The sequence below is a fragment of the Panthera onca genome, chromosome C1 (genome assembly GCF_046562875.1).
Source record: "Panthera onca isolate mPanOnc1 chromosome C1, mPanOnc1 haplotype 2, whole genome shotgun sequence".
Classification (NCBI taxonomy): Eukaryota; Metazoa; Chordata; class Mammalia; order Carnivora; family Felidae; genus Panthera; species Panthera onca.
Window position 1 is genome coordinate 187,582,494 of NC_138346.1, and position 19,360 is coordinate 187,601,853.

General features: G+C 56.9%; 1 protein-coding gene across 3 annotated transcripts in view; it reads right to left on the reverse strand.

Moving 5' to 3' along the window:
* Positions 1-19,360, reverse strand: part of SZT2 (SZT2 subunit of KICSTOR complex) — a 52,209-nt gene that overhangs the window by 7,003 nt on the left and 25,846 nt on the right. For 2 of the 3 annotated variants that reach the window (XM_060621209.3, XM_060621212.3), the window contains exons 19-63: positions 18,948-19,116; positions 18,633-18,747; positions 18,405-18,518; positions 18,066-18,236; positions 17,805-17,899; positions 17,434-17,557; positions 17,166-17,330; positions 16,872-17,076; positions 16,460-16,575; positions 16,103-16,349; positions 15,073-15,214; positions 14,819-14,911; positions 14,589-14,667; positions 14,193-14,483; positions 13,899-14,040; positions 13,604-13,711; positions 13,453-13,516; positions 13,045-13,230; positions 12,531-12,698; positions 12,361-12,439; positions 12,155-12,226; positions 11,771-11,972; positions 10,877-10,976; positions 10,067-10,196; positions 8,150-8,302; positions 7,965-8,067; positions 7,770-7,875; positions 7,572-7,683; positions 6,827-6,945; positions 6,558-6,722; positions 6,220-6,304; positions 5,897-6,061; positions 5,641-5,808; positions 5,142-5,287; positions 4,549-4,715; positions 4,324-4,421; positions 4,100-4,232; positions 3,858-3,988; positions 3,655-3,755; positions 3,405-3,581; positions 2,934-3,201; positions 2,773-2,852; positions 2,560-2,685; positions 2,236-2,435; positions 31-121 (exon numbers count right to left, since the gene is read on the reverse strand). In XM_060621209.3, coding sequence (XP_060477192.2) covers positions 31-121; positions 2,236-2,435; positions 2,560-2,685; positions 2,773-2,852; positions 2,934-3,201; positions 3,405-3,581; positions 3,655-3,755; positions 3,858-3,988; positions 4,100-4,232; positions 4,324-4,421; positions 4,549-4,715; positions 5,142-5,287; positions 5,641-5,808; positions 5,897-6,061; positions 6,220-6,304; positions 6,558-6,722; positions 6,827-6,945; positions 7,572-7,683; positions 7,770-7,875; positions 7,965-8,067; positions 8,150-8,302; positions 10,067-10,196; positions 10,877-10,976; positions 11,771-11,972; positions 12,155-12,226; positions 12,361-12,439; positions 12,531-12,698; positions 13,045-13,230; positions 13,453-13,516; positions 13,604-13,711; positions 13,899-14,040; positions 14,193-14,483; positions 14,589-14,667; positions 14,819-14,911; positions 15,073-15,214; positions 16,103-16,349; positions 16,460-16,575; positions 16,872-17,076; positions 17,166-17,330; positions 17,434-17,557; positions 17,805-17,899; positions 18,066-18,236; positions 18,405-18,518; positions 18,633-18,747; positions 18,948-19,116 — 6,271 coding nt within the window. The remainder of the gene's footprint in view (positions 1-30; positions 122-2,235; positions 2,436-2,559; positions 2,686-2,772; positions 2,853-2,933; positions 3,202-3,404; positions 3,582-3,654; positions 3,756-3,857; positions 3,989-4,099; positions 4,233-4,323; positions 4,422-4,548; positions 4,716-5,141; positions 5,288-5,640; positions 5,809-5,896; positions 6,062-6,219; positions 6,305-6,557; positions 6,723-6,826; positions 6,946-7,571; positions 7,684-7,769; positions 7,876-7,964; positions 8,068-8,149; positions 8,303-10,066; positions 10,197-10,876; positions 10,977-11,770; positions 11,973-12,154; positions 12,227-12,360; positions 12,440-12,530; positions 12,699-13,044; positions 13,231-13,452; positions 13,517-13,603; positions 13,712-13,898; positions 14,041-14,192; positions 14,484-14,588; positions 14,668-14,818; positions 14,912-15,072; positions 15,215-16,102; positions 16,350-16,459; positions 16,576-16,871; positions 17,077-17,165; positions 17,331-17,433; positions 17,558-17,804; positions 17,900-18,065; positions 18,237-18,404; positions 18,519-18,632; positions 18,748-18,947; positions 19,117-19,360) is intronic. The other variant, XM_060621210.3, reaches the window with a different exon arrangement.

A 19,360-nucleotide genomic window follows, 5' to 3' on the forward strand; every position in this document is an offset into this window, starting at 1 on the left:
TGTCAGTGAAGGTACACAATGATGCATTACCTTGGGGCTCCCATCAGTCTTGGTTTTAGGGCAGGAGAAGGAGCCACGCCCCTCTGTTCCAAGGATAGCCATGGCTCGCAGCCGGCTGGTGCTGCAGGAAACAGAACAAGAGGATGAGGCAGGCCAGCGGCTGAGGCGGTATGGCCTGCACACCTAGAATCCATTTCATGGGCGAGCAGGGGCGGAAACAGGGCCAGAGAGGGGATGGAGCTGCCTGGGCTCCCGTGTCGGGTAAGTGGCCGAGACCAGAGTCCAGGTCTAGAGCGTGGGGCAGGATTCTCTCCACAGCAGCTGCTGCGGTCAGGGGAAGCCAGAGGAGTACTCCATGGTGAGGGGGACAGCAGGCCTCGCTCTACCAGTGAGAGAAGGAGGGTCAGGTGAGGGTGCGAGAGAGGCTGCTGGGACTGTGGGGAGACACCGTGATGCGTACTGGGGGCAGTGGGAGCGGGGGGACGGAGAGGCTGATGTACGTCTAAGATTTCAGGAGGAAAATTCAAGCACATGCTTGAGGCCGTAGTTAGGCACTTTTGCTGAGAGGGAAAAAGGCTTTTTTTTTTTTGACTAAGAAATGGCAGCTTCAGTGTCCCATAGGTCTGCTCAACTCAGAGGCAAGGGGAGCAGAGAAGCAGGGAAGGTACTGTGAAGAAGGGAAATAGGGACCAGTGGGACACACTCATCACTTCAGGAGCTATAAACTGCCAGAGTTCTTGCTGGCAGTCTGGGGTGGGGAGTGTCAAAGCCTCTGGGGAAAAGCAGCGTCTCATTTAATCCTCAAGGAAATTGGGACAAGACTTAGGCAGCGATTGGAAATGGTTAAAGACTGATGAGAAAGGAAGGCCTGACAATAAATTTTGCTCTAGAAATGTATTTTTCAACCCAGTGTCTTTTGTTTTAAAAAGGAATCCAGGGGCGCCTGGGTGGCTCAGTCGGTTAAGCATCCGACTTTGGCTCAGGTCACGATCTCATGGTTTGTGGGTCTGAGCCCCGTGTCGGGCTCTACGCTGACAGCTCAGAGCCTGGAGCCTGCTTCAGATTCTGTGTCTCCCTCTCTCTCTGCTCCTCCCCTGCTCACATTCTCTCTCTCTCTCTCTCCCTCTCTCGCAAAAATGAATAAACATTAAAAAAAATAAAAAAAATTAAAAAATTAAAATAATAAAAAAAAAAGGAATCCAGAGTTTCGGGAAGAGCTTCACTGAATGGAAAGTATGGACGCTGAAGTCTCTCAGAGACACTCCTTTAGGAGGACCTGTCTAGACAGCAAGCAGAGCTCCTGCTCAGTCCCTGTCGCCCAGAAACGAGAGGGGTGAGGTCCCAGAGGCGCAGGCCTGTCCTCTCCTCCTAATGCCTGGAAGAGCAAGGGAGGTCTGGCAGCTGGAACGCTGGTTTCAGAAATGCTAAGGAGTTGGAATTGGCTTTCTGGGCCAAGTGGTGTCTTGAGGAAGTAAGTACAACTTACCAGCTTAAAAACAGAGAGGAGGGAGAGAACGCCTTGATAAACTCACAAACGTGGAGACCCAAAAGTAACCGTGCCATGTGAAGAGATACGTTCCCATGGCCACTGGGAAGGGGCTGGGAACGCAGACTCTGGAGGCCCAGATGTTGAGATGAACATAAAGCAGGGGCCACGGAAACGGGGATTTGAGATTTGACACAGAACAGGGAAGGTGGCTGTGGATGTTTCATGTGCTCTGGGGAGAGGAAAGGTGATGACAGAAGAGCTGCCTACTTCCCAAGACTCAGGCCTGTCACAACTGCCCACGAGCAGGCCAGACACAGGGGTCTCTGTTGAGAGAGACCACTAGCTTCCTGGGGCCACGAAGGACTTCCTGGGCCACGAAGCATGTGAAATACCAGGAGAGGCCCATGCAGGATCTGGCCAGGAATCAGTAAGCCCCAGATTCAGAAGCCTGGGAGCTTCACATGCGTGGTTGTACACCGGCACGTAAGCAACAAGACATACGCGGGCACGAACCCTGTGAGGATGTACACGGCTCCGCGTACAAACGTGGCCGCGAGGTTTAGACGACGTGCGGGAGGCCCGCACAAAAGCGTCCAAGATCCTCATGCTTGTGTTCAGCCCGGTGGGATGAACGTGCACGAGAACCCAGTTGTTCCAACGGGACCCGTGTGAAGAGAGCAAGGGTGTGTGGGGCCTGGCCCGCGGCAGAGGGGAGCGGGGTGGGGGGAAGGAAGAGACGGGCTCACCTGCGGGCGGGTGAGGGGGGCCGCAGCGGCACCAGCACAAAGCCCATGCTCTGCAGATACTGCACGTACTGCTGCAGGAAAGCCAAGCTCAGCTCCTTCAGCCAAGGCTCCTCACGGGCACCTGGCGGAGGCACATCTGAGGGCTCGCAGCCTGCGGGGGCCTCGCGGCTCCCGGAGCCTGACTCGGGGCGATGGCGCCGCTGTGGGAGTGGAGATTAAGGGAGGCTCTAGCCGCCGTCAAACACGCCACAGTGGGGGAGGAATGGAGGGCACTGCAGGTAAACGGAGGTCCCGTGGGAGAAGCCCAGGAGTCCCCAGCCTCACCTGGCCCTCAGGGGGCCCAGAGGTCTCTGGGGGCCCATGCAGCCAGGCAGCCGGGTCGAAGAGCAGGGCTGTCGCACAGTAATGCACCAGGCGGGACGACTGCTTCAGGGTCTCCAGCTCCGCAGCCTGGGGACATGGGGCGGTGAATACCAGAACGGTGGCCAGGAGAGGGTCACAGGATGCTCACGGAGGGCACGGGCTCGGGCCACTCACACTGATGGGCATGCTGGCAGGGGCAGAACGCTGCTGCCAGGTCACGAACAGGTTCTCCATCTTCATCTGGCGCTCCAGCTCTGGGGGTTGCAGGCATTGGTAACGGCCCGGGAGCTGTCAGCCCTCTCTCTCCCACATTCTGCCCGGCCCAGTGCCCTCACCTCTGCGCTCGGCCATCTTGATCTCCAGGAACTGTTGTCCATGGTAGGTGACGGGATCAGGGGGTCTGGGCACAGGACCGAGTGAGGAGCTGGGGCGGGCAGCTGTGATATCCCGCAGGGCCTCATCGAAGGGGAATGTGTCCAGGGGAAGGGGGCCCCCACCCCGAGAGGATGCACTCAGCCGGCCCTGTTCACGGCTCAGAGGGGGGCTTGCACTCCGGATGAGGGTCTCTGCTTCCATGGTTGGCAGCAGAAATGGGTTTGGCTCCTGAGAGAGACAGAGTGTCACAATGGGTTCGTGGCCTTTGCCCTCAGATCCTCTCGCTCACCCCATGGCCTCCTTTCTCAGACTCACCCTCCCCACTACCTCTGCCCTCAGTCTGTCCCCTCTCCCCTGCTCTCGGACTGGCACTTCCTTGAACTAATCCCTCAGGAACCAGAACTAGAGGAGGGGGCCCAAGCAACGGGCACCTTTTCATCCCGCACCGGGAAGTCCAACTGGCCGTAATGATGGAAGAGCCCGAGCTTCTGGCTGAGGAGGCAGAAGATGAGATGGGCACGTGAGTTCTGCCACTGCACGAGGCGAACCAGCGCTCGGCCCAATGCCGCTCCCAGGTCTGGAGCCCAGTTGTAGGTCAGCAGCTGCAGCTGGAAGTCAGGGGTCAGGGTCAGGGAGATCACCGAACCCCTTCTCAGACCCAGCCGCTGGCCCCACATCTACCTTTTTGTCCACGACCTCCAACAGCAGGAACCTCTGCCGGGGAGCACTTCGCCCAGAGCTCCCATCACCTCCTGGCTCGAAGCGCTGCATGGCCTTGGCGGCTAGAGAGGGAGCGGCTCGATAGGGGTCTGGAGGCAGATCCCCTTGAGCCCACCCTGCCCCCACAGCTATCTGAACTCACCCCCATTAGGCCATGCCCTCACCCTGCTGGGTTGGTCTTCTCCACTGCAAGAAGTTCCTGCCCAGAAGCAGCAGATGTCTCTCAGCTGCTGGGCGTGGGGTTGGGCCCAGTTGTCCAAGGGAGCAAGGACTGAAGATCTCAGGCTCTGAACCCCTGGAGGGAGGGACAGAAAGCAGACCACCCGTGGCTCTATTCTCTGGCCACCACCTCCCAGGCCTAGCCCTCACCTGCCCTAGCTCAGCCTCCATGAGACCCCAAACTCACAAATGCTGCTCAAAGACACGGACGCTGGTGTCTGCAGCCATGGAGGTAACAAGAGCGGTGAACTCAGAAAGGACAGATGGAAGGAGGAATCGGGACACCATGTGGGTGGAGCTTCTGGACACTGAGGCACAACCTGGAACCAGCGCAGAGAAGTCATGATGGGGCTGCAGGATGGGGACCAGGCCATGGGGTTGAGTACAGGGGAGGGGGGCCTAGGGTCTCACCGATCTGAACCATAAACTCCATCCAGCGCTGAGTCACACGAGCAAACACAGGCTGCAGGGTCCCCACCTCACCCTCTTCTAGCTGTGTGGTCCGGCGTCTGAAGACACAGTAGGAGTGAGACCCTTACATCCATATGTGACACGAGTGTGTTTACACAAACTCGATACTCACCTGTGACTTCACACCCTCCCATGACATAACAGGACACCACAACACACACAAACCTTTGTCTCTGGGCTCCAGAATCCGGGCCCGGTGCCCGCTCAGTTCCACCCGGAGTCCGAACACTTTCAGTTTTGTGACGCCTCCGGCCCCGGGTGTCTTCTGGCCGATCCAGGACAATGTCATCCGTTGTTTTGGGGGAACCCAAGTCCCCACATTCTGTTTTACTCTGGGGGCAAGGCAGTGAATGAGGAAGAGCCGTCGGGAAGGGGGATGGCATGAAGGATGGGGGCATCGTGGAAAAGTAACAAGAGCCTGGAGGGCTTGGTGCAGGCCCTGGCGTTGCTGCAGGCTCACTAAGGAGCTTTGGGCAGACTACTCAGCTTTCCTGAGCTTTGGCACCCACGTTGGGAAAAGCCCTACTTATCCTGCAGGCTACTGTGAGGGCCCCGTAAGAAAAAGGGAAGCGAAGGCACTTGATACGCTGAGGCTCTCTATGTCAGAGAGAACCTGCCACATTCTGCAAACCCCTAACGACAGGATCGTTTATATGACAGGTGATCTGGGGCAAGATCTGCAGGGGAAGGTAGGAGGGCTAGGAAGCAGGCAAGAAGGTAGATGCCAACTTCACCACTTCTTCCCATCCTCCCATTACCAGCATATCCCAGAAGCTACGCCGGCCAGCCTTGCTGGGGGGAGTCACAGGCTCCCCAGGGCCAGGGCCAGGGCCAGGGCCAGGGGGAAAGGTGCTAGCTCGGCCTGCAGGGCTCTTGGTTTCCAACGACCCGCTCCTGAGACTTCCTGCGGACATCAGACATTACAGAAGCCTGTCACTGACCGTCAATCCCTATTTCCGACAACCTAGCCCCAAGCCCCTAGAGTGACTTGTCCCTTACTCTACCTGTTAGTGAATGACAGTATGTGCAACTGATAGCCACACGTTTGTGAGCAGATATCCCTCTCTAAGTGGGTGACCAACTGCATGTGTGCCTTTTGCTGGCGTGTCACCTTGCTGATGCAGGGAAGATAAAGGACAACCATGAATCTGTATTTTGGAGGGAGCCTCTGTGATGCCTTCCTGGACCCCATCTTTGCAATCTCACCAGCTACCACTGTCTTCCAGGGGCCTGGGGTGTTCTCTGGACCCCACGTACCCGGAGATGTGTCCTCTGTACACAGTGAGGCTGGCAGCAGCCGCAGCTCCATAATGCCATCAGCCAGGGCCTGGCGAGCTGCTCCTCGGAGCTTTTCCTCTAGCTGTACGATACTGATGTTCCCCTTCTCCCACACATCCAGTCGAAGCCGCGGGGCCCCATTCTGAGCTGAAGGAAAGAATGGAGGTGACCTGGGGGTGCCTCTTGTTCCCAGAGCATTAACTATACACCCCCTCCTCTGACCAAGCTGCCCCACCTGAAGAACTGTCTGGCACGATTGGGCAGCGGGTGACCTGGGTCAGCTGCTCAAATTCCTCCTCTTGCAGTGGGTCTAGGGGCCCCGGAGAGGAGGGGGGCCATGATGCCAGTGAGATGGGGTTCCCCCCTTCATCCACGAAGGCTAGAGTGATGCAGGCAACCCCTGGGTAGAAATCCACAGGAAGGCTCAGGTCTGAGACCTCCAGACATCCTGTCGCCCCCTCTGGATCGCCCTGAGCTGCAAGGCTGGAAAAGGCCCTGTCAGCCACAAGACAAGAAAGGCTTTCCCACAGTCAGCAGTGGCACAGGCCTGCCTTGTACCTTTGCCCCCGGTGCCCTGTCCGCCAGGCTTGTTATACAAGTAGATGTCCAAGTCGGGGAGGCCGCCCTGCGGTGGGAGCGGGTGCTGGGGAGACAAGCACAGAGAACGAAGACTAAGCGGATGGGACAGAAGCCATCAGGGGGTGGTGTCCACAGTGGGGGATGGCAGACAGGCACACCCGGGAGCACAGAAAGACAATAAAGGTGCAGGGGGTGGGGGAGGCATGGGTGTATACAGGTCCACGGGCAAAGGTAAGCACGTGACACCTGTAGAAAACGGTTACAACGGCAAGGGGGTGAGTGGGGGCATCTGTGCACGGGAGGGACTGAAACCTCACCTGGAAGTGGTTCCGGCTGTTGCTGTCCGTGTACTTGGGAGAGTGCAGGAAGATGAGCAAGTTCTGCCGCAGGTACCAGGCCAGGGCAGGAAGCCAGGGCCTGCAGGAGGCAGGCAGGGCCAGATGCAGCACTTCTGAGGGGAGACTTCCGGGGGGCTGGATGAACTGCAGAGTGGGAAGGGGAGTCAGAGCTGCACGGAGAGGGTACAGCGGAGATGGTCCCTATACCCGAGCCTTGGAGGGATGTTGGAGGCTGGGAGGGAGCTGACCTCCACGTCAGCCGGTGTCAGCTTGCAGTTCCGAACCAGCATGACTGTGATGACATCCAGCGTGGCCTCGTCCAGGCGCCGACGCAGAACCCGTACCAGCTCATCTGTAATCTCGGGACCTTGACACAGCCATGGTAAGGTGGAGACACCGACCGAGGATCCAGCAACCCCCAGTACGGCCCTTAAACCCCAGCCTTGAACATTCCCCCACACACTGGAGGCAGCCAGCACTAGTTTCTAGCGCTGCCAAGTTCTAGTTTACTGTGTAACTGTGGACAAGTGAGTCTCACCTCTCAAAGCCTCAGTGTCCTCATCCATAAGATGGGAGAAATAATAACATCTACCTCATATGTAACAGTCTTAGCCCAAGACCTGGTACACGTGAAACCAGCTATAAATATCAGCTGGAACACCCAGTCACCTACTGGATGCCCCATGCTCAACATATCCCAAACCGAACCCATCACCTTCACCCCAGACCTATCAATAGAACACCATCTACACATAGTCACCCAGGCTAGATACCTGATATCACTTTTAACGGCTTCTCTTCCCCAAGCTGCATTTCATTCAGCTACAGGGCCTACCCTCTAAACATCACCGGAGTCTGTCTGTCCCACCCAGCTCTGGCCTGAGGGAAACCCAGAGCACAGCATGAGCTAGAGTGGGAAGGTACCAAAAGAAGTCTCGGGGAATTCCGGAACCTCATCTGGTTACACTCCTGCCCCCTCCTCACAGTGCGTACCTGCCTGTCCTACGCCATGCACAAGCAGCTGGATATGCCTGTCCACCTGGCCCACAGGACGAGCAGCATCTGAACCGCGGCTAGAAGCCATGTCCAGGGGAGAACGAGGACCCTGCAGGGAAACTTGGTCAGGGCCCGGCTCCAGGGGGTAGAGTATGAGGGGAGCACAGGGCACCAGGATATGGGGGTGATACATGCCGAGGCTTCCTCAGAGTAGATGGGCTCCTGGCTTCGGGACAGAGCTAGGGAGGGGGGCAGGGCATCACCTTCCCAAGGCCGCTCACTGCAGGACGTCTCCAGGAGTCTGGAAAAGAGAGGCAGAGTCTTTGGACATACCTCCTCTGCCTCCGTCCTTGATCCATGCTTTGCCCTGTCTTCCCAGGACCCACATACCTCAGGTAGTACACAGCCTTCGTTGCTCGTTCCTGATAGACAAACATATTCTTCCGGTTCACCACAGAGAAGGCATTGAGCACAGAGCGCAGGGCCTGGATGGCTGTGTGAGTAACAGGGGCTCAGGACGCTCCCCTCTCCACATTCCCTCCCACTCCACCTGCCCTCTCATGCCCATCACACACCCCGAGAGACCCCCATGCTGGGCCCCATTTTCAGGCGCGAATGGACTCGAATCACGGTTTTCCACACAACGTCACAGGAGAAATGGCCAGGGACAAACTGCATGGTGGCTGCTAGGTACCCTCGGGGTGTACAACTCTCGTCAGCAGCGTAATCTGGGGAGAAGGGAGACACTGGATCAGAAGCGGGACACGGCCCTCTGCCCTTGCTACTTCACACTAATGAACTGCCTACTTGTCCTCACTCCCCAGGACTCCTTGGCCCTGTCTATTAGCCCGCAGGGGCAAGACGGTCATTCTGGGCAACAAGGCAGGACCATGCTCTTGGGAAGCCAGGTGACAGCACAGAGGCTCTCGGGAGGTGTGGAGAAGGAGCTAAGAAGAGGCGTCAGGTAAGGCAGAGCACAGGAAAATCCCAAAGATAATGCCAAGACACTCTGACTGTGTTATACTAGAACATGTTATAATCCATCTGTGTGCTCACAGGGAGTGGCAACAAGAACCCCGTTAGAACGGAGAGGATGTGAGTGCAGACACACGCTCACAGCAGAGTCAGGGAAAATGCTCTGGAGGACAGCTATCCCAGGGAACCCCTAGGGCGGTAGGACACAATGCGAGAGCCCAAGGACACGGTCCAGTGCCTCGTCGGACCCCTGCCAGGTTCCCAGGTTGATGCGGAACCTCCCAGTAGGGCCAAGGTGGCGATCTGGTTTCTCAGAGAAGCTGCTGCCGGGTGTGAGTGGTGTACGGGCCACACAGGGGGCTGCAGAGTTTGAAATGGAATGCTGGTTGCTAAGACCTTCGGCAAAACCACACGGAGAGACTATAACGAGGAGCAGCCATCTCTGGGCTCCAACCGGTCTTACATCTCAGGCTGCTAGAAGTCATTTTGAAGCAAAAGCACTTGGCTGTCCTGGCTCATGCTCAATTTGTAGAAGATGCCATCAACTCCCCGGGAAGTCCGCTAATTAGGGGACTTCTGCTTTGATATGGAGCACATCTCAGGATGTGCAGAGAGATGCAGTGTCCAGGACTGTTAGGGACATTTGCCCACAGACTTGTGGAGAATGTTACAATTAAGAAGCGGTCTGATTTTACTTTTAAACCAGAAGGGAGAACTGCAAAGGAATGCCATGATGTGGGTTTCCCCTCTGAGCTGGGGTGAGAGGTCATCAGGAGTAAGAGAAGACCACAGAAGTGTCAAGACTTCAATTAGCATCTTGAGAATTACCATGTTTCCCAACCATGACCAGAAATCTGAGGAATCCCAAAGGGATCTTGTACCTGCCTGTCTGGAGGGACAGCCAACTGGAAGACACATCCTCCTACTGGCCTTAGCCTCCTCCCCTCTGGCCTTCTCCCCCCTGTGACTTGGCCTATAAGTCCACACTCCCTCACTCCATTCTTCGGCCCTGTCTGTTACCCAAAGGGGAAAGACGGTCATTTTGGAAAAGAAGGTGGGGCCAGGCAGAGGCACGCCCTCGGGAAGACAGGTCACAGCCGGTGCCCCTTCCACAGTCCCTTTTCTCCTATATTCTTCAACCTTTCCTTCTCTACTGGCTCTTTCCCTGTGGAACATAAATGTGCGAGTCTCTACCTCACTGTCAAGTTCCTCCGTTGCCTCCCATCTTCCTCTAGTCTCCGCCACTTGAATGAGTAGCTATTCTCTGCTCCGGCTGTGTAATTATCTTCGCTTCTGTTTCTCTGGTTCCTAGTCCCACCTCCCTGCTAAAACTACTTTCACTGACAACACAGAGGAACTCTTCAAGAACCCAACTCAGCAATCCTTTTCTGTCCTATCCTCCCTGCTCTCCTGGCACTGGTGACCAGGTCACGGTGCCTCCGCTCTTGTCTTTTCACCCAAGAATGGATACAGAGAGGGCAGCAGCCCGTGAGGGAGGCTCCTGGGTGGGGTCTCACCATCGCTGGGCAGCGGTGCCCGCTGACGGGAGTGGAAGGGGGTCTCGCTGCGCCATAGATCTTCTTCACTCTCGGCCACCAGAAGAGAGTTACACACATGACTGTCATGGAGGTCCTGCAGAAGCAGTCGCTGGGAGAAGGAGCCAGGTATGAGGGAAATGAAATATTTCTCATAAATTGGTGGTGGTGGTCAGGGGTGATCAAAGGCCAGAGCTGATGCCTGTTATTACTGGGGGTCAGTGGTCAGCAGAGCATCAGTAATCACTGGGGTGGGGGTCGGGGTGGGGGGTCAGAGATGTGCCCCATAGTCACTGGGCTCTGAACCCCCGTTAGAACTCATCCCTCTTCTTTGCCAGAACGTGTTCCCCATCCTTCAGGTCTCAGCTTAAAAATCAACTCTTCCCCTGACACTTCAGAAGGTCAAGACTGTCATTCGCTCTCCTAATTCTTCACAATTGTAATGGATACAATTCATACTATTCAGTTGTTCAATGCCTCTCTGCCCCACTCGACACAAGCTCCAGAGAATTTTCCCTGTGCAGTTCACTATTCTATCCCTAACACTGGCACAGTGCAACCAGAAGGGACAGCTCATAGTCAGGGTCTGGGAGAGTAACCCGCGTTACTGGGACGAGTGAGGGAGCGTTCCCAGTTTGTAGAGTCCGTGGAGTAATAGTACCCCGGTAACCAGGTGTCAAAGAAAATGGCCAAGATGGATCAAGAGCCTGTGAAGGTCAAGTTCCTGGAAACTCCTTCCTCATCTGAACAGTGTCCCGTGCCTAGAGAGCCCTGCCCCCAGCCGTCCCTTACCTGGTTGACCTCCCTGCAGATCTCCCCAACTCGCCTCACCAGGAGCTGCTGCAGGTGGCGACACTCGGTGCCTGGTCCCCCATCCTCCCGAATCAGGCTCCTAGAGGGGAGGGATGGATCAGACACACTTCTGGGGTGGGGGCGGGGGGCTTGAGAGCTGAGGCCAAGAGAAATCACGAAAACAGAGTAGGACTGGACAAAGAGAAGCAAATGCTGGGAAAGAGGAGAAACAGAATTCTCGGTAGCAGTTATGGTAGCATAGGCTCCACGCTTGCTTTGTCAGCCCTCACGTGGGCAGCACACCAACCCCAAGGCTTCCTTCACACGGTGCACCTCTTCTCCATTCTCCAATCTTGATCAGAATGGCGGTCTTCCCTTCTCAAACTCCCTCCACTCTGTGATGAGAGCCATATCTAACCAGAGGCCTACCTGTGAATTCTGGCTGTGCCCTTTACTGTGACCTTAGGCAAGTATTTAATTTCTCTGTGCTTGAGTTTTGTCATCCATGCCATAAGGAGAATAATACTTTCGAGGACTATTTCATAGATGAAAGGAGCTGATCCAGGTAGAACACTTAGAACACTGTCTGCTGCATAATAAGCACTTGTGAAATATTACCTATTATTCCCATATCAACTTCTGAAGCTGCTCTGAACTGTAGATGCTCTTAATGCTTGACGAGGAGCCCAAATCCTACCAGCTTTTTACCTCTGTTAGGAAAGCAAAGAGTAACCTGCTTTGCTATATATAGGCTGTGGGAAGGGGTCAGGACCCCCCAGCCTTAGAATACAAACCCTCAGTCCCAAGTTTTACTTTTGAGTGATATCGGAGAGGAGTGTTGTGGGACCAGGGGAAAGCAGCTAACCTCAGAGTCAGGCGCAGGACCCTACTTACCGCGCATGTGCATACACTTCTACACGATCCTGTAGTATGCGGACGATGAGCCAGAAGTCAGGCAGGCAGGGCCCAGGGAGGCCTGAGAGTGAAGGCTGTGGAGGTGCCTGCCCAGGTGGGGTCCGCAACGTGAAGGGAGGCTTCTCCCCCAGGGTCTCATTGGGGCCCTCGCTGTCTGAGCCACTGCTGCCACCATCATAACCTGTTTCAAATGTGCCGAAGTTCAGCCCCGTCCTTTGGCTCATCTGAGCCTCCGAGCATATCAGGCTTGATGGGCCCTTCCATGTTAGTCCTTTCTGATGCCCCCTGCCCAGTCCTTCTGCTACACAGCCCTGAGTCTGCTTCCTATCAGCTCAGAGGCCTCCGCCCATCGCCCCGGCTTACCTAGGTGGTCAGAGTCCACACTGCCCTGACTGGACATAAGGCTCAGCCCCCGGCTAGGCCCAGGCTGTCTCCCTGGGAAGAGAAGGAAAATCCTGGAATGTCTAGTGATCCTGTTTAGGACCACCATCTGAAAATGGAAGCAGGGCCAGGGATCTGCAAGTCCCTGGTCCTAGCCCCCAGACTTTGTTGCCCAAGTCTTCTCTTACCTCCCTGTGGCAGGCTGAGGAGGGGCGTGCCATCAGAACCCTCTGGGGAGCCAGGGGCTTGGGGGCTGGCTGTCAGCGCCTAAGGTTAGGCAGAAATTCAGGACTGAATATAGGCCCCACACACCCACCTCCACCCCCTCCATTCCCAGGTCATCCCAGGAAAGGCCCACCTCCGCTTCGACGCCTTCGGCCTTGTCCTCATGGCTGTGCCAAGCCCAGGCTGCTGAAGGGAGCTCCCCTTGGGACCCTCCTGGCTGTTGGCCAACTGCCACAAAGAAGAAGCCACTGTCAGGATCCTCAAGAAGAATGTGGCCAGGGAGGTGAAGGCGGCGGAACTCCTGGGGAGCAGGAGCCAAGGTCACAGTTTAGGCAGGAGCAGCCCTCCCTATTCACGCCCTCCCCCTCCAACCCCCCGCTTCCTCAGCAGACCCCCACAATCATCTGGTAAAGCAGACACCGGCATCCCCATTGCTGAGGTATGCAGAGGTTCAGCGAATTGCCTAAGGTTCAACAGGCCTAGTGGCAAGGAGGGGAGCCGGGTCTCTTCCCACCCTTCCCAGGCATGGGGTGAGGGACGATGTGGTGAGGAGGCTGTTCTGGAGGGAGGCCAGTCTCCTTCCGTATCTGGAGTCCAGGGAAGAATGGGCCCCAGGATGACCAGGGGGTGTTCTGAGGGTAGCATACCTCCTTGAATTGTGTGAGGGAACGTTCTGGCCCAAACACAAAACTCAGTGGCAGGGTCTGGCGAAGGCAGGTGGAGCGTCCAGGAGAGCTATGGATGTGGGCAGCTGCACGGTGCAGGGTAGGGCTCTGGGGGATGCCCCCTCTTCGGAGGGCCGCTACCATCTCGTCTTCCAGCAACCAGTGGATCTACAGTCAGAGAGCGATCAGGGGAGTGGCCAAGGGCACCTCCCTCGCTGCCTGGCACATCACCTCACTCCCAGACTAGAAGGTACTCTGCCTCACAGATTGAGGGCAGCCCTACTCTGATCCCAGAATAAAGGGGCGCCTTAGCTTACTCATATGAGGGAGAGGGTATCGGTTACAGTGCTGAGGGGCTGTCAGTTAGGCTGGGGGAGGGAAGGCCCTCACCTCACTCATGGTGGTCTCAATAGCCAGTCTGTGGGGTGTGGCCAAATTGGACAGTCCAGGGTGCCTAAGTGGAAGAAAGGTTTAGATGTTGGTTTCCAGAAAACAAAACGGACAGGAAGTGAGGAACTCTGAGCGGGACAAAGGGAAGTACCTGTCTTCTTCTGGGGGTGGCATTGGGGGCCCCAGGCCATCATCCGACCTTAAAGATGATGGCTGCCCCGGGGATCGTGGGTAGGAAGCACTGCTTTCAGATGTGGACCTGAACAGAGTGGGAGCGAAGGTCAAAGATCAGCAGCCACGGCAGCTACTCTCCTCCTAGGGCTTCCTTAGCACTCCTTTCTTGGACTCTTTAAGGGGTCCTAGAGCCCTCAAGTACCTCTAGATTCCTTTAAAGGGCCCCTACCCAAACAAGGCCCCAGATCCCCCCACGAGACTTGCTGCCACACCGGTGGTGCTGAGGGTCCGAGGTCGGGGGAAGCTCCACTTCCAGAGGCAGTGTCAGCACAAAGACGTCCAGCGTAATACTGAGGTCCCTCAGGGGCACGCGGCCTCCAATGGGGGGGCCCTCCAGACTGGAAAGGACCTGGCCTGGGAGAGGGAGAGAGTCAGGGGTTGCTGGAGCCTGGGGACAAGCACAGACTTCAAGTTCTCAGTGCTAATGAGTTACGTCCACCCACAGACAGACAGGCAGGCAGGCTGTACTGGGACCTGTGGCCTTCCCTTGGGCACCCCAAACTCACCCAGGCAGGTGGGCAGGCTGCACACAGGTACTGAGCTGTGCTGCCCGCGCAGCCGCACAGAGCACGTGAGGTGCAGGAAGAGAGGTGGCAGGTCATGTACCAGGCCCTCAGGCCCGGTAGGCGAATCACCCCCCAGGATACTGAAGGAGTCTTCATCAGGGTTCACAGTGTCCGCATCTGACAGCGAGGCAGAGTCGAGCCCAGCTGGCCCCAGGTCTGGTTCACGGCTCTCACGATACTCCACCTCTAGCTCTGGGTCACTCTCAGTGACCACACAGCAGGCTGTGTCTCCTAGACGTGGATGCATGTCGTGTGGTTAATGGGAGAGGCTGGCAGTGGAGGGCCCTGAATCCTGGCTTTAAGCAGCCTTCTCATCTCTATCCACTGTCCACACACCTTCTTCTCCTAGGAGTTCAGCCTCCGAAAACTCCAGGTCACTGACTTTTCTGTCTACTGTGTCCCGGGGGCCCTCATCCTGAACAAAACAAAGAGAGCTTTATCCAACGCAGGACAAGAGCCACATCTGGACCCCAGGGAGCCAAGAGTCAAGAGGACCTGGGTGGGCCCAGTGGGGCCTCTGGGCTACAGGTCGGGGGTCCGAGAGAGGAAGGGAGGAAGCCGCTCACCTCTCGCCTGCTGGATGGAGGGCAATAGAAGAAGTAGTGGGGATTGGAGGGCACCGTGCGGAAGTAGAGACCACTGATCTCCAGGAACTTCTCCTGTTTTGGGGTTAGAAAGAGGCTGTTATGTCAGCCAGCCCTCAGCAGAACACTATCCCCTACCTTAGAATAGACAGCTACATACCCCCACCCCAGGAGAGAACACTGCGCCCGGTGCAGGCAGGGCTCCACCCCTCTTCTGCCCTCACCAAGCGTCCCACCTGGATGAGGCTATGAAGGGCATCATGTGCCTCTCCTCGGAGCTGGCAGACGTCTGTCAGAGAGATCTCCAGGCTAGGGTCTGGAATCCCAGGGACACGGCTGCTCTGAAACTCAGGCTCACTGAGGTCCTCAGTCTCTATGCTGAGTGGTCAGGGAGGGGGTGAAGGGTGCGTTAAGGAGGTGTTAAGAATCAGCGAGCCCTAGAGGAGGCTGCTTCCCTACTAGGCGCAGCCCACACCTGTCTCTAGCAAGCGTGCTCAGCACAATGGCACGGGCAGTGGAAGAGGCGAGGAGAACAAGCCGACCTATTTTGGCTCGAACCTCCGTGTTTGTTAACGACCAGACATTGCTGTGACGCAGAGGAATGAGTACAGGTGACTCCCAGTTTTCTGACTTAGACCACTGGGTGGAGGGTGATCTCACTCACCACGGAAGGAGAACAGGTGGGAAAGCAAGGTCTGGTGGGAAGAAGATGCACTGATTTCGGGGCATGAAAGGTGGGGGATCTAGGGCTCCAGACAGGGAACTGGCTGGAGTGCAGACCTGAGTGTCATCAGCACACTCCTCCCTCCGTGTCTGCCGCTTCCCCGATGCTAATATGCGGCAGGCACGGCAGGATGGCAGGTGCCAGACACAGCCGTCTGCCTGCTTGCCTTTCTCCCTTCAGGGACCTGCTGGGCCCGAGGTGAGCTGGGGACTCAGCAGTGAGGGCAACACTCTGCGAAACTCACAGGTTGTTCCAGAGATTATTACTATTGTATGAGCATCCTCAGAACAAGCTTCTACTTTCACTGATGGCGAGTGGCAACTCCCTACTCCTAACCCAGCTCAATACTTCACACCAGAACAGAAGAGACGGGGAGGAGACTCGGGTCTATGCCAAACAGGTGGGAGCAGGAAGCCAGCGACGAAGCAACTGCCTCCTTGGTGTGTGGGCACGATCGTGCGTGGCCGTTCCCCCAGATGGGAAGGTCTCTGTTTACAGGACCTTTGTGCACCCCGGACACATCACTAAGGGACAATCCTAACCTGGACTCAGAAGCCAGGACAGCTCGTTCCCGAGGCTCGGGGCCCTCCTCGATGCTGCTGCTGAAAGGCCCAGGGCTAAGAGGCCCAGGGCTTGGGGGTGCCTGAGGCAAAACCCGAATGTGGCCGCACAGTGCAAGCAGGAAAGGGGTGATGTCTACTTCTTGTAGTAGCTCCTCGCAGGCATCTACCGCTATCAGCAAGTCCTGTGAGGTGACGCTCTGTGCTTGCTGCAAACTCCGGAACAGTCCTGAGGAAGAGGAAGGGGCCACGACCGGAATGGCCTCTCCAGTTCCCATCCCCGTAATCCTGCGAAGCCCCACTCCTCCCTGAGGCTCCCTCAGGCGGCCCCCTCCTCACCACGGACGTAGCATCGCTGTGCGTGCTCCTGTAGCAAGGCACAATGATTGGCTGCCTCCTTGTGCCTGGGCTCCATCCAGACTGAGGATGGGGAGGGCTGATCGAGGAACTGAGTCCTAGGAACGGGAGCAAAGAGAGAGCTCGGCCAGGTCTCCTTAGTGACATCTCTGACTCGCCGTCTACCCACACTCCACTGGAGGGTCTGTACACCTCTACTGAATATATTCACGGCCCAGCAAGTTCACTTGATTTGCTGAAGGAAGCTGAGCAAGGGGCTGGCAGGACCTGGCTAAGAAACTGAGTTCTGACCACTGATGGTCAGCCTGTCTGTCCGTGCCCTGGACTATGGTCATGAGCCTTGGCTGGGAGCCACGGTTGGGGGAGGACCTAGGTCCACATTGAGGGTACTCACCGGAAGATGAGGTCTCGGGGTGCCTGAGGGGGCTGCAGGCCAACCATTTGCTCCCTCAGTGCTTCCAGGGCACAGCTATAGATGTAAACAGGACACCGGGTCCGGGGACCATCTGCACCCTCTGTCTGTGGAGCCTGACGCCCAGCGTAAGCCTGTAAGTCCCGACGGAAAGGTGGGCTTAGGTCTCCTGGAATCTGGGCAGTGTCTGTGGGAAGAGGGTCACATGGTCTCCAAGCCTTCTATTTGTTCCCAATCCTGCTCCTGCTTAACTGACTTCAGAGTCAGCGGCCTTACCTCCAGCTGGAGTGACACTGAGTGTGGGAACCTGGGCCTTTGTAGCCCTCACCCCAGTTCCTCCCAGGTCTTTCAGGCTGGGGGCCCCGCTCCCATCCCCAAACTTAGGCTTTGTCTCCTCTTGAGAGGGTCCCTCCAGGCCACAGGCAGCCAGATGTTGGACATCTGAAGACGAAAAGAGAGACATAAGTTAGAGCTGCCTGGTGGGCTGGTGACAGAGAAGAGGGGTTTGTATCTGAAGCCAGTGATAAAGGCCATTGGGTGGTACCTGAGAAGGTAGCTGGGAGGAAAGTCAGAAACACATGCTGGGGAGTCACAAGCCTTGCATAGCAGCGCCACTGAGGGGAATGGGTAGAGATGAGAGGCTTGAGAGTCTCAGGAGGGCCTATAACCTTTAAGACAGAAAATCAGAACAATCTGTAAGGGACCGCCCAACCCCTGCTCCCTCCCTCCACCCTGGAGCGCAGCCTTAGGTATAGAGTGCAAGATGCAGGGCAAAGGGGAACTCAGTACCCTGTCACTGGCAGGAGGCATTCAGTATCCCTGGTGATAGAAAGCTGGGGTAGGGGTGGCACGAATATGTGGTAATAGAAGGAGGTCAGTGTGAAAAGGGGCTGAAGGAGACAAATCAGTGCTGACCAGGGGAGGAAGCGCTGAGTCTCCAGCGGCCTGGGCGCTGCTGACTGCTTGATCCTTTAGGATCCCGTGGCCCCCCATGGGAGACTCCTCCGGACCTACGATGGGGGTAGAGGTGGGTGGAAGAGGGCAGGGCCGGCATAGAGGCAGGGCTCTGAGGTGAAGAGAGGGGGAGACCAAAACCCAAAGACAGAAGCCCCCCTGAGGGGTGGGGAAATGGGGCTAGGCCAGAGCGTGCTGTTCGGGAAAGAGGCAGGAGCTCACCTGGACTGTGGCAGGTCCGCCGCAACACCTCACTCAAGAAGGTGGCCTGGTCAGCAGTGGTCAGTGGGATCTCCCGGTCACTCAGCTCCTGCCCCAGGCAGCTGTGCAGCAGGCACAGCACCATGTCGTTGGTGGGACAGGGCCCCTCGGCGAGAGGGACACCCTCTGGTTCTGCCCGACATACACTCCACTCAGCACCAAGAGCCTCCTGCCGGCCAGCCCCCTGGCTCAGCCCTGACCATGGCAGCCCTCCTGCAGCCTCCAAGCCTCCTCCTGTCCCAATGTTCCCACGCATGCTGACCCTCTACGTGTGGGTGAGTAAGTACGAAGTTCACCCACCTCTGGAAAGCAGAAGGAAGAACATCTGGAGCTGCTGACACTGAGGCAACAGTCCCATTAGGTCAAAATGGAAAGGGATCTCGTGGACACAGGTATCTCCTCCCTGGTCCAATCCTAGGAGGCAGGGAAGGAGGACGATAGCCACAGTGAGACCCGGACTCCCCAGCTACGGTTGCCTTCTCCCCACACACTTTCCTGTTCCATCCCAGGAGCCCCTTCCCCACTGACCATTAGAGATCCTCGGCTCTGGGGGCAGGGGACTCCATTCCTTGCTCTGGCACAGCTGTATCAGGTATTCAAAGCTCAGCATGGAGCCTATGCAGGCAGCGTCCCGAGGGTGGAGCTAGGGGACAAACAGCAGAGGTCAGGGGTCAGCCTGTCCTAGCCCAGAGTACTCTGGTGTCCAGCTCTCAAGGAAGCCCACACAGTCACAGACATGCAGAACACAGAGATTCAGAGGGACCAGGAAGCCCACAGCTGTGGTACTCCAGAGGGACGGCAGCTAACCCGGTAAGGTGTGGGGCTGCTTCAGAGGTCACTCACAGCTCGAGGGATCTCAGAGTATGTCAGGTCCCTCAGGTGCTTCCAGCTCTCGGGGCCAGGCCCCACTCGCCCATACTGCGGCTCTACCCACACCTCGGTGACCAGGTTGAGCTCTGAGTCTCCTTCCAGGGCCTCCACCTCCACATCGTTGTCATCATCTGTCGAGAAGCTAAAGGAGGAGGAGCCCTGAGCCTGGCAGAGCGGAGAGTCCGATCCACAACCGAATGGCAGGGGGTCAGTTCACGGAAGGCACACAGGTTGAACACAACTTGCGCGTGGCCTCTCTGGGCCCGTGTCTGCCTGAGGAAACGTCTGATGGGGTGCCTGGGTGGCTCAGTTAAGCGTCAGACTCTTGATTTTGGCTCAGGTCATGATCTCACAGTTTGTGAGATCGAGCCCCACATAGGGCTCTG